The following is a 17,201-nucleotide window of genomic DNA, read 5'->3' on the forward strand; positions in this document are numbered from 1 at the left end:
AAGGGGAAAATTCAGCTTTGGCATAAACTAGTCTGGTTCCTGCACAGGATTATGGGTAGCCCATGGTACCAGATAAATATGTTTTATCTCTAAACAAAGCTGTGTAACGGAAAATATGTAAAATTAGTGGTTAAAGGCACTTTACCCTGCTACAATAATATTCATCATAACAATTTTGCAATAAGAGGTATCCCCTGTAGATGTCTTAATATAAAAGCATAGGGGGAAAAGTCGGTGGAATATCTGATAATCTTAAAACTTTCACGTTTCCGGTAGAAACACATGCATTTGGCCCACGTATTGCAGTCATTTTTGAAATGACAGGAACTTGTTTATCTCATTACCGGCCAACAGAAGACAGTCGGTTATATGATATGAACGTGAATTTAAGCTGTGCGTTTTTGATGAGCTATTGGGATAGTCTAGTTTAACCAAATGTTTTTTTTCTACGTAACGAAGCTTTGTTTAGAGATACATTGTAGCCTCTGGTTGAACGAGACTGTTAAAGAAAATGTTGCTTTGAAAAGTAACAAAAAGGTAAAATGTTTTAAAGCAGTATATGGTGTTGTGTTTTTATGCATTTCTATCATTTTCAAAAAATATACAAAAACATTCAACGTAAAAGAAAAGTCAGTTTTGAGATGCGTATCGATTCATGTTAGTTTTTACCTGAGGTGTCCTTCTTAAACAAAAGTGCTACATTTGTTGTGTTCAAAAAAATTTTATTTTTGTTTCGCTGTTCTTTTGACACTTTGCCTCAATTGTTTTCTTGTCTACATATGGTCGAAGTCTGAAGTGCTCATTTTAACGTATTTTTATCTTATGTTTAGGACACTATTCTTCAAATGATGTGTGACATTAAGATTCAACGTAAATGAAGGTCAATAATTCGTTTTAGATTTCACTTGTCTTTATAGTACATTATATCTATTTGTGTCAAGCTTAACATTTTTAAGTCAAAGGGTTTCGAAGTTACGGTCTGGACAAAATTTGGGGTTTTTTTAAAATTCTACCTTAAGGTGAGAAAATGGTCAAGGACAACATTTTAATAACAGTAAATATCAGTGTATTTTATTTGTTATTTGTTTCCAGTTTGGAGTCCTTCTGTCAAAGCATGTTAAAAAACATGACCTATATTTTTTGGGCTTGAAATACACAATTTAAGGTCAATGTCAACAATGCTTGCCCAATTTAGCAACGTTTAAATCATCTATTTATGGTAGAAAATTAAAGGCTGTATGTTACACATAGATGTAGGTTTCTTATGTTATGGCCTAGACATTAGATGATTGACCTTCAGAAACAAAATAGGTTAAGCGTAGACAAGGGGAAAACCGTACTAGCGCACTACTTTTGGTGACGTAATATTACTCGACCATGTTTAGTTCCTTACTTTGCGCTGCAACCGCAAGAAGTACATGAACTCTGGATGGAGGAACAATTTATTGAAAAATTAGACGGACTCAGCCAGCAGTTATCAGAGTTATTTAATAATTCCCCAAATTTCACATGATATTGTAGATGTCTGTTTTATCAAAGAATATTGATAATGTTTAAGATTGCCTGTGTCTGGCACTATTATAAAGTAGGTAAAGAATAGTATTTAAATCCCTTTAACTGTCAAAATTTATGAAAACGTGAAAGAACTTTCTTGTAATGGCTACAAATCTCATGTAAATTTCATTCCAACCTGTGTTCCGAATTTATTGTGTGTCCATAAAATGGGGAAAGTTAAGACTTATTCCTGACCTAAGGTACGTAAATACTTCTTGTGAGACCCCTAAGTTTAGATATGAAGATATTAGTATTTTACCACAGATATTTCAAATTTGTGAATTTAAGATGTTATTATAATGCACCTATTCATGAGGATTACAGGAAATATCTAATAGGTTTTTGTTTGAAAAATTAATATTTTGTATGAAATGTACTATCTTTTTGTTTAAAGTGCAGTCCTGTCTATTTTGTTAAACAATATGTTATATGATACTTAAGGGGTCGTGACATTCGTCTTTTGGCATGTATTGATGATAATTATATTTGTGCACATGATGCATCCGTGTTCGAAAATGTAAAGCATGAGTTAGACACTCAATCGTTACCGTCACTAAATTTTCAAATTATTCATGAGAAGGCTTGTCTTGAACCTTGACATATCCAAGAGTACTTATAGGAAATGTGATTGACACTTCCTGTGAATCAGTGATCCAAAAGGTCCCCAAGACATAAATAGAAAAAAATAAGGTCCAATATTCGCTATGCTTTGTAAAAAGACAATATACAAGCAAGGACGCTTGCTTGCATAATTGGACAGTGCATGGAGAAAACAAAAGTAGTGTTACCAGGAAAATCAAAACTACGATCGGTCTATAGACTTCTTAATACAATAGACGTGGGATTCATTATTACTGTTGTTAGTTGCGGCAAACTCTGATTTTCATTGGACCAAGCCACGAATTTAATGAGATAACAAATGCATATGGAAGTTATAAACAATCACCTATCTGTACTTGCTTTCATAAAGCAGGAAAACCAATACAGCATCAGATCGCCTAAGTCGACTGACCGACAACTACCAGTGGCAATTCCACCTGGAATTAATCAACTTCTTGGAAGCAATGTTGTGTCCTCACACCATAGATATATTTGCATCTGTCACAACAGCTCACACAACATACTTCAATACTCGGTATTATCATCCAAGCCCAACAGGTGTAAACGCTCTGGCCCAGCAAGATTGTACATTTCACAACAATTTCGTAAATGAACCAGTTTGCCTTCAACTGGGATATTGGACATACGCGTTCAGAAGGCAGACACAACCACAATCGCACTAAAATTGATTGCAAAACCATGGTCTCATTGTCAATGCAAAGCAACCATATCTCCACTGATAAGGATACCAAACAATGCATAGTCTTGTTTTTTAAACACGTAAGGAAAAAGAAAAAAATATCCTCGCTAATTTTTTTTCGCAAACAAAGCACTCAGTAGATTTGATAAAAACCGTTTCTCTGTGAAACTGTTTGGTAAAGCGGATGGTTCTACTTTGACGTTGCTCAGTTTTTTGTTTACGTTTGCAGTTGTGCCATTCTTTTTGCATGCATACAGCCAGGGCTTTGCTTTCAGCAAAACCCGGCTGAAAGCAGCACTTTCCTCAGTGATCAAAACGACAATGTGTTCCACAACCTCGTATATAGATAAAATAAATTTTCAAGCAAGAACTACATGTTCACATATGTTTATTCAATCATTATGTTATGTGTATGTAAAAATATCTAAAATCATACCTTCGTAATTTGAATCCTCGCTATCTTGTTGTGTTTCATTCAGATGTTCCGATTTACAAATGTCCATAATTATTTTAAATTTGCGCTGAAAGTCTAGTAAATATAAGAGTTTTTTAGTTTTCTTTTGCAAATTGGTCATTTAGTTGTCAATACAATATGTCTGGTTTGACTATGTGTAACAAAATGGATACCTCTCTCTTATAACACATTATCATTACAGATTGTTTACTTTATAATTTAAAACATAAAAATAAATTGTATAGAATGATAACATATTGTATTGATATTCAGACAAGATTTCCCTGATCATGTTTTGAAATCTATAACAAAATATTCAGTCTAATTTTTAAACAGCATTAAATACGATCTTTAACATAGGCAACTAAACTTTTTTAAATGTTAATATGTATCTGTCAAGGAAAATATATTATATTTGTAAATTATCTACATTACACTTTACAGTAACATTTAAGACAAACATAATACTGTATACAAACCATTCTTCGTTTTAGATTCGCCACTGTTATTCATCGTATCTCTGCATCCCATTTCTTGCATTACAAAAAGAAAAATATGGCTTTTGTTAGAGTCAAATAATTCGATGCCTGCAAAACATTTTCGGTTTTGAATTAATAAGGATAATATATATATATATATATATATATATATATATATATATATATATATATATATATATATATATATATATATATATATATATATATATATATATATAACATAGTAAAATATCTGTTTAAACTTTAAAAGTTATGTTTTTAATGGTATTTACTTCTAATATAGAAAATAGTGTGTGTTGATAAAAGTTTTACTTAGATTATTAATTACGAGATTTTGTTAAGGGTATTTATCAAGTATTTTGTAATTTTATTGAATTAATATTTTCCCGCCAAATGTTTGGTGAGCGATTGGCCAATTTATCATGTGACATGACTGACCGGATAGACTGGTTTGACTCTGAGGGTGTTCTTTATATCTGCTCAGAGTCCAGGTAGGAGAAGGTGTGTTAATTTGTCTGAAGGATTTCAAGATCTGGTATGTTTGGTTTTAGTCTATATAGTTTTCTATTTCAGTTGTTCAGTCATTGAGATTTGGATTTAATTATAGCTTATTTATTAATATTTAACAAATTGCATGGTTAATTCATTTACAACAGCAGCGCACCTACCTGGCCTTAAAACTTAGATTTAGCTGTCAGAAGCCTAAATTCCATAATTTTGGTAAGTCAGTATTCAATATATTAATTTGTAAATAAATATGTAAATAACTCATTTTTATTATATTCAGAGTAGGTTCAGCAGAGATCACTTTGAATCAAATTCATATGCAAATATGTAGTGAAATATACAAGTGTTGTACAGTGTATTAGTATAAACATGTATGATCAAAGTTTATTTAATATTTGATGTTTATGGCTTATACATCAGATAATTATATATTAATACAAGGAACATTGAATATAATATATAATTATCTGATGTATAAGCCATAAACATCAAATATTAAATAAACTGTGATCATACATGTTTATACTAATACACTGTACAACACTTGTATATTTCACTACATATTTGCATATGAATTTGATTCAAAGTGATCTCTGCTGAACCTACTCTGAATATAATAAAAATGAGTTATTTACATATTTATTTACAAATTAATATATTGAATACTGACTTACCAAAATTATGGAATTTAGGCTTCTGACAGCTAAATCTAAGTTTTAAGGCCAGGTAGGTGCGCTGCTGTTGTAAATGAATTAACCATGCAATTTGTTAAATATTAATAAATAAGCTATAATTAAATCCAAATCTCAATAACTGAACAACTGAAATAGAAAACTATATAGACTAAAACCAAACATACCAGATCTTGAAATCCTTCACACAAATTAACACACCTTCTCCTACCTGGACTCTGAGCAGATATAAAGAACACCCTCAGAGTCAAACCAGTCTATCCGGTCAGTCATGTCACATGATAAATTGGCCAATCGCTCACCAAACATTTGGCGGGAAAATATTAATTCAATAAAATTACAAAATACTTGATAAATACCCTTAACAAAATCTCGTAATTAATAATCTAAGTAAAACTTTTATCAACACACACTATTTTCTATATTAGAAGTAAATACCATTAAAAACATAACTTTTAAAGTTTAAACAGATACTTTACTATGTTACATATATATATATATATATATATATATATATATATATATATATATATATATATATATATATATATATATATATATATATATATATATATATATATATATATATATATATATATATACACAGCAAAACACTGTTATAACGAAGTCACTGGGACCTAAAAAATTACTTCGTTATATCCGTAATTCGTTATAACCGTAAAAGAAATTCATTAAATTTACATAGCTGGGGATCCAAGATGACTTTGCTAAATCCGTGAATCCGCAATATCCGTGTTCGTACTAAAGGAGTGTTACTATATATATATATATATATATATATATATATATATATATATATATATATATATATATATATATATATATATATATATATATATATATATATATATATAATTTACTTATACTTCGAAACATAAAATAACCTAGTAGGTGTTTTGTTTACAATAAAACACATGTCTCCCATACAAAGCTGATTTATCTTTTGGGGCAAATTTTATTAGTAAAAATAGTCTCAATATCAAATTAGTGTATTCAAGTTAAAGCAAAGATTTTTTTATTTTACCTTAAAAGTACAAAATATAGGTAAAGGTCAAATATTTTTGGTATTAGGTTTCAGCTCTGTTTGCGTGGACCATTAAGTCCAATCAGAAAATATATGAGCGGAAAATCAGATGCTAAGGGGAAAATTCAGCTTTGGCATAAACTAGTCTGGTTCCTGCACAGGATTATGGGTAGCCCATGGTACCAGATAAATATGTTTTATCTCTAAACAAAGCTGTGTAACGGAAAATATGTAAAATTAGTGGTTAAAGGCACTTTACCCTGCTACAATAATATTCATCATAACAATTTTGCAATAAGAGGTATCCCCTGTAGATGTCTTAATATAAAAGCATAGGGGGAAAAGTCGGTGGAATATCTGATAATCTTAAAACTTTCACGTTTCCGGTAGAAACACATGCATTTGGCCCACGTATTGCAGTCATTTTTGAAATGACAGGAACTTGTTTATCTCATTACCGGCCAACAGAAGACAGTCGGTTATATGATATGAACGTGAATTTAAGCTGTGCGTTTTTGATGAGCTATTGGGATAGTCTAGTTTAACCAAATGTTTTTTTTTCTACGTAACGAAGCTTTGTTTAGAGATACATTGTAGCCTCTGGTTGAACGAGACTGTTAAAGAAAATGTTGTTTTGAAAAGTAACAAAAAGGTAAAATGTTTTAAAGCAGTATATGGTGTTGTGTTTTTATGCATTTCTATCATTTTCAAAAAATATACAAAAACATTCAACGTAAAAGAAAAGTCAGTTTTGAGATGCGTATCGATTCATGTTAGTTTTTACCTGAGGTGTCCTTCTTAAACAAAAGTGCTACATTTGTTGTGTTCAAAAAAATTTTATTTTTGTTTCGCTGTTCTTTTGACACTTTGCCTCAATTGTTTTCTTGTCTACATATGGTCGAAGTCTGAAGTGCTCATTTTAACGTATTTTTATCTTATGTTTAGGACACTATTCTTCAAATGATGTGTGACATTAAGATTCAACGTAAATGAAGGTCAATAATTCGTTTTAGATTTCACTTGTCTTTATAGTACATTATATCTATTTGTGTCAAGCTTAACATTTTTAAGTCAAAGGGTTTCGAAGTTACGGTCTGGACAAAATTTGGGGTTTTTTTAAAATTCTACCTTAAGGTGAGAAAATGGTCAAGGACAACATTTTAATAACAGTAAATATCAGTGTATTTTATTTGTTATTTGTTTCCAGTTTGGAGTCCTTCTGTCAAAGCATGTTAAAAAACATGACCTATATTTTTTGGGCTTGAAATACACAATTTAAGGTCAATGTCAACAATGCTTGCCCAATTTAGCAACGTTTAAATCATCTATTTATGGTAGAAAATTAAAGGCTGTATGTTACACATAGATGTAGGTTTCTTATGTTATGGCCTAGACATTAGATGATTGACCTTCAGAAACAAAATAGGTTAAGCGTAGACAAGGGGAAAACCGTACTAGCGCACTACTTTTGGTGACGTAATATTACTCGACCATGTTTAGTTCCTTACTTTGCGCTGCAATCGCAAGAAGTACATGAACTCTGGATGGAGGAACAATTTATTGAAAAATTAGACGGACTCAGCCAGCAGTTATCAGAGTTATTTGATAATTCCCCAAATTTCACATGATATTGTAGATGTCTGTTTTATCAAAGAATATTGATAATGTTTAAGATTGCCTGTGTCTGGCACTATTATAAAGTAGGTAAAGAATAGTATTTAAATCCCTTTAACTGTCAAAATTTATGAAAACGTGAAAGAACTTTCTTGTAATGGCTACAAATCTCATGTAAATTTCATTCCAACCTGTGTTCCGAATTTATTGTGTGTCCATAAAATGGGAAAAGTTAAGACTTATTCCTGACCTAAGGTACGTAAATACTTCTTGTGAGACCCCTAAGTTTAGATATGAAGATATTAGTATTTTACCACAGATAGTTCAAATTTGTGAATTTAAGATGTTATTATAATGCACCTATTCATGAGGATTACAGGAAATATCTAATAGGTTTTTGTTTGAAAAATTAATATTTTGTATGAAATGTACTACCTTTTTGTTTAAAGTGCAGTCCTGTCTATTTTGTTAAACAATATGTTATATGATACTTAAGGGGTCGTGACATTCGTCTTTTGGCATGTATTGATGATAATTTAATTTGTGCACATGATGCATCCGTGTTCGAAAATGTAAAGCATGAGTTAGACACTCAATCGTTACCGTCACTAAATTTTCAAATTATTCATGAGAAGGCTTGTCTTGAACCTTGACATATCCAAGAGTACTTATAGGAAATGTGATTGACACTTCCTGTGAATCAGTGATCCAAAAGGTCCCCAAGACATAAATAGAAAAAAATAAGGTCCAATATTCGCTATGCTTTGTAAAAAGACAATATACAAGCAAGGACGCTTGCTTGCATAATTGGACAGTGCATGGAGAAAACAAAAGTAGTGTTACCAGGAAAATCAAAACTACGATCGGTCTATAGACTTCTTAATACAATAGACGTGGGATTCATTATTACTGTTGTTAGTTGCGGCAAACTCTGATTTTCATTGGACCAAGCCACGAATTTAATGAGATAACAAATGCATATGGAAGTTATAAACAATCACCTATCTGTACTTGCTGTCACAAAGCAGGAAAACCAATACAGCATCAGATCGCCTAAGTCGACTGACCGACAACTACCAGTGGCAATTCCACCTGGAATTAATCAACTTCTTGGAAGCAATGTTGGGTCCTCACACCATAGATATATTTGCATCTGTCACAACAGCTCACACAACATACTTCAATACTCGGTATTATCATCCAAGCCCATCAGGTGTAAACGCTCTGGCCCAGCAAGATTGTACATTTCACAACAATTTCGTAAATGAACCAGTTTGCCTTAAACTGGGATATTGGACATACGCGTTCAGAAGGCAGACGCAACCACAATCGCACTAAAATTGATTGCAAAACCATGGTCTCATTGTCAATGCAAAGCAACCATATCTCCACTGATAAGGATACCAAACAATCACAAAGCCATACTCTGCACACGGTGTAGGGCAGAGTCACTCCAAAACAAGAAGTGGAAACTATATGCTTGGAGATTATCCGGAGGAAGACTTTAACATAAAAGCAGTTGGAAGAAAAGAGTGTTAACTTGTACAGTTTTACTAAACCCCATTAACAGTTTAGTAAAAGAATATGTATATGTCAGTGTTATGAATATTGTGTAGCATAAGGAAAAGAATGTCCGTCTTAACAGTTAAACAGTATTGTGTGTTTCTCAAAAACTCTGGCAAAGACTTCAACTAAACCAAAATCAAAGCTTAATTGTGCAACAGCAGCAATTTACAGTCTTAATGATGCTTCTGGTATACCTAGCCCTGCATAGTCTGAGAATGTCAAGCATATGGTAGTGGTGCATTTACAAAAGCACCCATGACAAAAATCTTGTGTACATCCTATCCATAACTTTAATGACCTATTTTGCATTGGCCCGATACTAGTGAATTCTCAATCGAAGACCTGCGAATGAAAACTATAACCTTGCTTAATCTTTCTGCAATGTTAAGACCATTTAACATCGTTCCTAAGTCAATTTTTTTATCAAAAACAAATCAAACAAACAACAAAATTTTATCTTTTTGTCGTTCAAGTGATTTTCAATACTAGTAGTGATGGTAGTATAACCATTATTTTCTTTGGTATTAAAACTGACACTCATCGGGATAAATTTGTGGTCAGTATATCACCCCACACTTATCTAAAATTCGATTTCTGTAATGGATAAATAACAAGATAGCATTGAATAGTTTAGAGAAAACATTCCCTCCGAGGGCCGAAGGCCCGAGGAGGGGATGTTTTCTCTAAACTATACAACACTATCAAGTTATTTATCTTACGTAAAATAAATTCCCCCATTGAACCTCAAAGAAGCTTTGACCCATTCATTTATCCAACTGTGCTGTAATACAAAAGCAGCTAGCTCATTTATGATTCCAATAGTACCATACACAATACATTTGCGGAGGGGGTTCCGGGGGTCGGAATCCCCCCCCCCCCTCCTTTCTCTGGGACAAATGATTTTTTTTTTTAAACTTGTAATATCTATTTAAAGTAGATCTAGTGTTCTGTGATGTCATACTTTTTTGTAAAACTTTGAGTTCTTTAAAATTTGTGCAAGATAGTTTTATATATTTTATGTGAATATAATCAAATGGATGTAATTAGAATTACTGTTAAGTAAAAGATATTTTTGCAGCTTAATTTTATCCTAAATTTCCAATATTTTATACATTTTATCGATGCTAAGGGGAAATAACTCTTTTTCTGACTTTTCTTTCAGTTGTATGTCTAAATACCATAGTTTTTCTTATACCAATGATTAATTTTAAAATATTTTTGTACTTTAAGTTTTCTGATAAAGTTGACAATAAAATTAAACAAGATAAACAAATTTCTGCCAACAAACATTTAACTTTAAACCAAAAAAATACGGTTTTCTGATGCTATAATATGCTTTAGTTTATGTTTATCTGGCATCTCAAAAAGTGTGATGACATATACATTTTTTTCCAAAAATTGATGAAATTTAAGTCTATTAAGTTGAAATCAGTTCGGTTTTTCAACTTTCATCAGAGAATTTTACGAGTATGGAGTTACCTTAAAGGCAATTTTTCCCATTTATAATATAAATACTGTAATTATCTCAAAGAAATGCTTTTATGCCCTTACATTGATCTTAACAACTACAAATAAAGCCCATTCCATTAATAGACTTAAATCTTTCTTTCCATCTATGGACTCTTTCTCAAAGAAATACTTTGAAAATTGCATATTTAAAGAATTTCTTATACAACATATTTCTTTCTTATATGAAAAAAAAAACCTAATGATTTTTTTATCTCAAAACTCGAAAAAAAGTACTCCCCTTCAGCATCCGGTGTTCACTTCCGTGAAAATAACATAAACTTAAGCAGTATCGCTAAAAAATAAAATCTACAATGTATTTTCTGCTCTATTCCTTTTTAAACAATCGATTATAGTTCATACAGTTTTGAACTGACAAGCCATCGAGTAAACCGACGTTCAAGTCCGAGTACACGCATTTGTTTTACTTTTAAAAGCTGCTTTCAAATGTATTGTTTAGTTAATTAACTTAAGTAATTACAATAGAAAAGTTTTACATCGTTTCAAACGAAAAATACAAAGAAAATAACATGACCCGCTCATGCGGGTTATGCTATTTTTCTGGAATGCTAGCTACCTTCATACCCACATGAAACACATGAAGGCCTTTTTTGTTTTGTTTCCAAGAGTCTGAAACTATGTTACAAAAATACCGTGTAAGGGGTTAATATGTCAACCATTATGAAAATGCACAATTTTTCAAAACTTATCTGAATATGATTACATCTGTCTGTACTAGTGTCGGGTGATGTGATGCGCCCTTTATTCGGACAGAGGTCACATCAAGTTCCCCGGGACTACTATATTGCTTGTACATTTGCATTACACTCGTGCCATCAATTCAGCAGATAAACTATCCCCAGTTTTTGTCATATCCTATCATTTAGACCTTTATTTAAGAAATCAAAATGGATAGATAGTTCAGAATTAAAACATCAAAGACATAAAAAAAATCATAATAGGTTGTAATCAGGCTGAATTATTTTTTGTTTCTTAGTGTTTCTTTCTGTTAAGTATGGACGCTCGTTCTCATTGCTGGAGACTTGGTTTTTTTAAGACCTAAACCAAAATGCTCAATAATGCAGTGTACTCTGATATTGAAATAGATATGAAAAAGACATTGACGAGATAAATGTTAATCAAATTTACGCACGGAAAACGTTTAAAAGGCCTTATTTATTGACAAATAATGAATTTTGCACCTATTAATTTTCATCTATTGGATCCCCCTTTTCCAAATTGCTGGATCCGCCTCTGCAATAGCCTAACCAAACACACCATTTATTCATGCACGAGTGAACAGGTGCGCGTGTTATAGTAAACCATTCAGCTGCACTGAGCAGACTTAAATTTAGATGATGATTTTTTAACGCAAAGTACATTCAATGTATATAGAGGTCTGCATTACCGGGGAAGACACGGATACCTTTTGAATGATATTTTAGACTTGCAAGGAGAAAGAACAAATCAGAAATTTGACGAAAATTAACAGACGATGATTTGTTAAAATTGTTGATAGGAGTCTTAATCATGAAGACTCATAGTGCGACAACATTCCCTATATTGTTAAAACTTAGGAAAAGGAGTGATATGGTTCATGGTTCAAAGAGGAAGTCTAAAAGTGTTTAGGGAAGTGATTTATGTGTGATCCCAAATCTATCAAAATTAAGAAAAGGAGATATTTCTGCTGAAATTTCATTCGTGGCTTATCGGATAAACAAGTATGGATGACAAGATTCTGTGTTATGAATATGGATTTATGTTGGAAATACTCGTTTTAACAATTTGTCATTTGTATTTGTTATATGCACTGTTGGATATCCAACTGATGGGCAGCTGGATATTAAAAATATCCAACTGCCCATCAGTTGTATATTTATATATCCAACAGCTGTTGATTGAATAGTGAAAATAAACGTTGACTAAATACAATGGGTGAACGTCATAGAAGTTTTTAATTTAGGAATAACATTGAAAAAACTGCACAGTGACGTGCTGCAGGCTCAAACAAAGTTTTTTTTTAAAGTCTGAAATCCCTTTATGTAGCCATCGAATCAACAGCTGTTAGTGGGATTTTGCAGCAAGCAACCCAGAACACAGCTCTGATAGGTTTTCGGCAAAATCATTTTGTTCGACAGAAGCCATAATCGATATCGTTAATAACATTGATCTTCAAATTGTTCAAAATTTTGAGAGATGGAAAACAGAATCTGTCTTTGTTTAACGTTATGTACATTCAAAACCACAAGAAGATTATACAAATAAAGTGATAGACAATATGTAAACCTATGCCAGTATTTGATGTGTACATGTAATTGAATAGGTGTCACATTCTTTGAACAATTAGAATAATTACTTGTAACTAATGATGCGTACCTTATCTTTTATCTTAATAAGTAATTGATGGTATAAATATTTGATCATAACTTTCTTTTTGTGATGGGGGATTTATTTTTACTTGTATCTTATAATTCTCCCTATTGTGGCATTTTGTAAAAAAAAAAAACATATTCTAAATAAATGAAAACGTGTTATTTCTCTTTCACGTAGATTTGGTTAAAACGTAGTTATGGGGATACCCGGTACCAGCGCATTACTTTAGGCGGCGTATTAATACGCTACCATATTTAGTTCTTTACTTCGCACTAATGTTTTAATTTCGTCTTGAATGTGTATTTAGTTTAATACCACAATAGTATTGTTATGTTGTTGATACAGCTCAGGTAGATAACATAGCATTTTGTTATGATAAAAACATAATCTAATGTAAACAGGTAATTTCTTTTTAACGTAGATTAAGTTAAAGGTCAAAAATCTAGGATTTGCTCAATTTTTCTCAAAATCGCCTATTTATGTGCCAAGTTTGAAGTCAAAATGGATTTCGAAGTAACGGTCTGGACAACAATTAGCTTTTTCCTTAATTTTACCTGGATAAAAAAAAGAACCAAGGTAAAAAAAACACCTTATCAACAGTACCTCTCAGTGTATTATTAAGGTCTTCCGTTTTCCAACGGAAGACCTTATTGTTTTCGTTCGGTTTCTTTTTCCCTATTATTATTTTTTTTTTCTTACAAAATTTGTGCAGGCGATTTCTCGGAAATGGCTGAACTGATTTTCGTGAAACTTTAAGATCTAATTGATATTAGTGCGAACTCAATAAATATTTTTTTATTTTGATGACGTCATTTCCGTTCTTGAGAAAATGACGTTTTAGTGATTTTCAGAGGATCGGCTTGTCCAGGGATCTCCTCCTAAACGGTAAAAGATATTGAGTTCAAACTTTTAGGGATTGTAGACAAGAGATTGTAAATGTGCAATTTGGCATTCAAATTTGTCATGCTCAAAAGGCGTTAAAGCTCGCCTGGTCCCGAAAATTGAGACTAAAAAAACGTCGTAATTTTTCATGGTTTTCTTGGTTTATCTCTTTTCTGAAAAATATTTTGTTAACTCATGTAATGCAAAAAAAGTTTATATTTACAAGACCTTTCATTTGATATCGAGAAAAAGGGGCTGGCCCCTAAAATTAGGGGTCCAAAGGGCTCTAATATCTTTTATTTGTAGCCCTTTACTGAGGGATATTTTGTGAACGGTTATAGAAACAAATATGTTTATCTCACAGTTATGTATCCAAGCAATGTAATGATTTTATCATGTGTTACGTAGTGAGGGTTTTTTAGGGGCCAAAAGTCCAAAATTTTGATCACATATATCTCAGAAAGGAAAAATATTTTGAAATGCAGTATAGAAGAAAAGATGCTCAAAATGATGTATTTAATCATATACAATTTTCAAAATTTCGTTAAACGGCCCCTATAAGAAGTAAAGGGATTAGCCCTTAAAATGTTCTTTCCCATTTATCTCAAAAAAGGTAACGAATTTCTAAACAGTTGTTGAACAAAATGTGTTCAGATTTAAATGACCTTTTATTTGATATCAAAAAGGGGGCTGGCCCCTCAAATTAGGGAACTTAAGGGCTCTAAAATCTTTCATCTGTAGCTCTTTACTGAGGGAAATTCAATGAAAGGCTATAAAAGCAAATATGTTTATTTTACAGTTCTGTATCCAAGGAATGTAATGATTTATTCATATGTTATGTAATAATGATATTTTAGGGTCAAGAGTCCATAAACTATAACCAGCTGTATCTCAAAAAGTAAAAAAAATTTAAAGCAGTATATAGAAAAAAAGATGCTCAAAATGATGTACTTTACAAAATGCAACCTTCAAAATTTGGTTCAGCGGCTCCAAAAAGGAGATAAGGGATTGGCCCCTAAAACTTTTTTTTGTCAGATATCTGTTGAACGGTGACGAATTTCAAAACATTTGTTGAACAAAGCTCTTATCCCTGAAACAAAATAGTATCTGGCCCTTAGAATGTAGACCCTGTTTTTCTATTCTAAATCATGTTTAGCTGTTAAATAGCAAAATCAAGATCGAACGTATATATCTCAAATTCTAAAATCGGACGGAAGACCTCCTCGTTGCTCGCAACGAGATCGTGTCTAGTTATTATTATTATTATTATTATTATTGTTGTTCTTTGCTGCAAGTTTGAAGTCTTTCTGTCAAAGCGTCTACAAGAAATAACCAAAATGTGGGTTTTTTGTCTAATATTACATTGAAATGAAAATATTAGGTCAGGTCGAAAATGTTGGTAAGGTTCAGATAAGTTATTCACCATCTGAATATGTAGAATATATATGTTGATTTGATTTGAACATATTTTATTATGCAAATATACATTAATTACATAAATGGATTAGGCAACAGGCAATGCCTATGTAAGCCTTCTCCATAAAATATTTATGTTGACAGTCGATTGAATACTTCAGAGCGACTAATTTTAAAAAATAGTATTTATCATGTAAATAAAGATGAAAATACATAAATCGTAGTTTCTGCCTAAATACCTGTGTTATTTTCTTCTGAAATAGTTTGGTTTCCATTCATCAATAATTCTGATTCAAAATCATGGCTTTTATTTTTTCTTTGTGATTTTCCTTCGAGATAAAAAAAAGAATAACACTGCTTTAGCAGAATGAAACAATTAATTTCTTTTAAAAAGGTGTGCCTTTGTTATTTTTATGTAAAGTTTGAATTGAATATCTAAAGTAACACCATCCATGCGCATTCTTTTTCTTACATGTATCATTTGGTATATACAGATCAAAGTTATTTATTCATAATCAACTAGAAAGAAAAAGATTCAACAGTTATTCAATAAGAAACCTGTATTTTTAAATGCTAAAAAAAACAAAAAACAAAAACAAAACAAAACAAAGCAAAAAACCAAAATAAAAACAGTCTTACTTCTTTTTTTCAAGAATTTGCACCACAGCAGGAAGAAAGGAACACAGATAAAGAATACTACTCCTGCAAGAGTTATTATCCAGACCCAGTCATTCTTTTTTGTGTTAAGATGATCTTCTGTTTGCATATTTTCAGTAGTGTCTCGGTCAAACATTGTGGTTGGTGTACTGCAAGCATATTTATGAAACACACAAAACTTTGAATGTCTTTTTATATTATTTTTTTTAAATAAATCAAAAGGTTGGTTATCTTAGTATCATAAACAAGAGGCCCATGGGGCCACATCGCTCACCTGAGCAACAATGGGCGTTCAAAAGATATTGTGCCATATGGTCCATCGGTAGAATAACAAAAAATAAATATTGTAAAGAATTCGAATTTAACACTTATTTTTGCATACACGTAATCTTTGACATTGAACCTTCATGAAATACTATTTTTTACCAGAATAAAAAAATCCTACGCGAGATATAAAACTAAACAATTGGTAGGGTATACACTGTTAAGTTGTTAACTTCCAATTCCCTATATTTTCGTTCTGCCCCCCCCCCCACTTTGTAAAGCGATCAAAATATATGAGAGCATATAGGTACATTTTTTTTATCAACTACTTACTAGTTATTCTATTTTTTTTAAAATATAATAGTTATTGTTTTTTATTTTAAAAATCCTACAAGTATAAATGTGAAGTAGAAAATTGTACCTCAATGTGCTCAATTCCTCAAGTTAAAAACATTCAAGAATTTTATTTGTCTTCTCCATTATAATTAAATGACTGTTATTTACTTTGCGTACAAACCAGGATAATTTTCCGATGTGATATTTTCTTAGGAATAGCGATAATTACTTTATCCCCGCAGCAGAAATGTGTCAGAACTATGGAAACTGTTTTAGAGACGTCGTTTTTATTTACTCGTGTCTGAAAAACTATTAAAATTGATGTAGATTTCACATTATTTATTGTATAAAGAGGGGGCCCCAGAGAGTAGGTATATACAGAATATCATTCTTTTATTGTGTTTGTACAATATTTAACATACTCTAATTCATATAGAATTTCTAATGTTCAACCAAAATTTCAGCGTCAATCGTAGAATTATAAGCAAGATATAGAGCTCACAGTTCACTTTGGTTTGAGTCATATTTTGTTCAC

The 17,201-nt window shown here is 31.6% G+C and overlaps 1 protein-coding gene across 1 annotated transcript in view; it reads right to left on the reverse strand.

Annotated features, from left to right (window-relative positions):
• Positions 1-16,167, reverse strand: part of LOC128185462 (uncharacterized) — a 38,020-nt gene extending 21,853 nt beyond the window's left edge. The window contains exons 1-4 of the mRNA XM_052855053.1: positions 16,049-16,167; positions 15,649-15,738; positions 3,788-3,841; positions 3,291-3,383 (exon numbers count right to left, since the gene is read on the reverse strand). Of these exons, the coding sequence (XP_052711013.1) occupies positions 3,291-3,383; positions 3,788-3,841; positions 15,649-15,688 (187 nt within the window). The 5' untranslated portion in view covers positions 15,689-15,738; positions 16,049-16,167. The remainder of the gene's footprint in view (positions 1-3,290; positions 3,384-3,787; positions 3,842-15,648; positions 15,739-16,048) is intronic.
• Between the last annotated feature and the right edge of the window lie 1,034 nt (positions 16,168-17,201).

Source organism: Crassostrea angulata, chromosome 5 (genome assembly GCF_025612915.1).
Source record: "Crassostrea angulata isolate pt1a10 chromosome 5, ASM2561291v2, whole genome shotgun sequence".
Classification (NCBI taxonomy): Eukaryota; Metazoa; Mollusca; class Bivalvia; order Ostreida; family Ostreidae; genus Magallana; species Magallana angulata.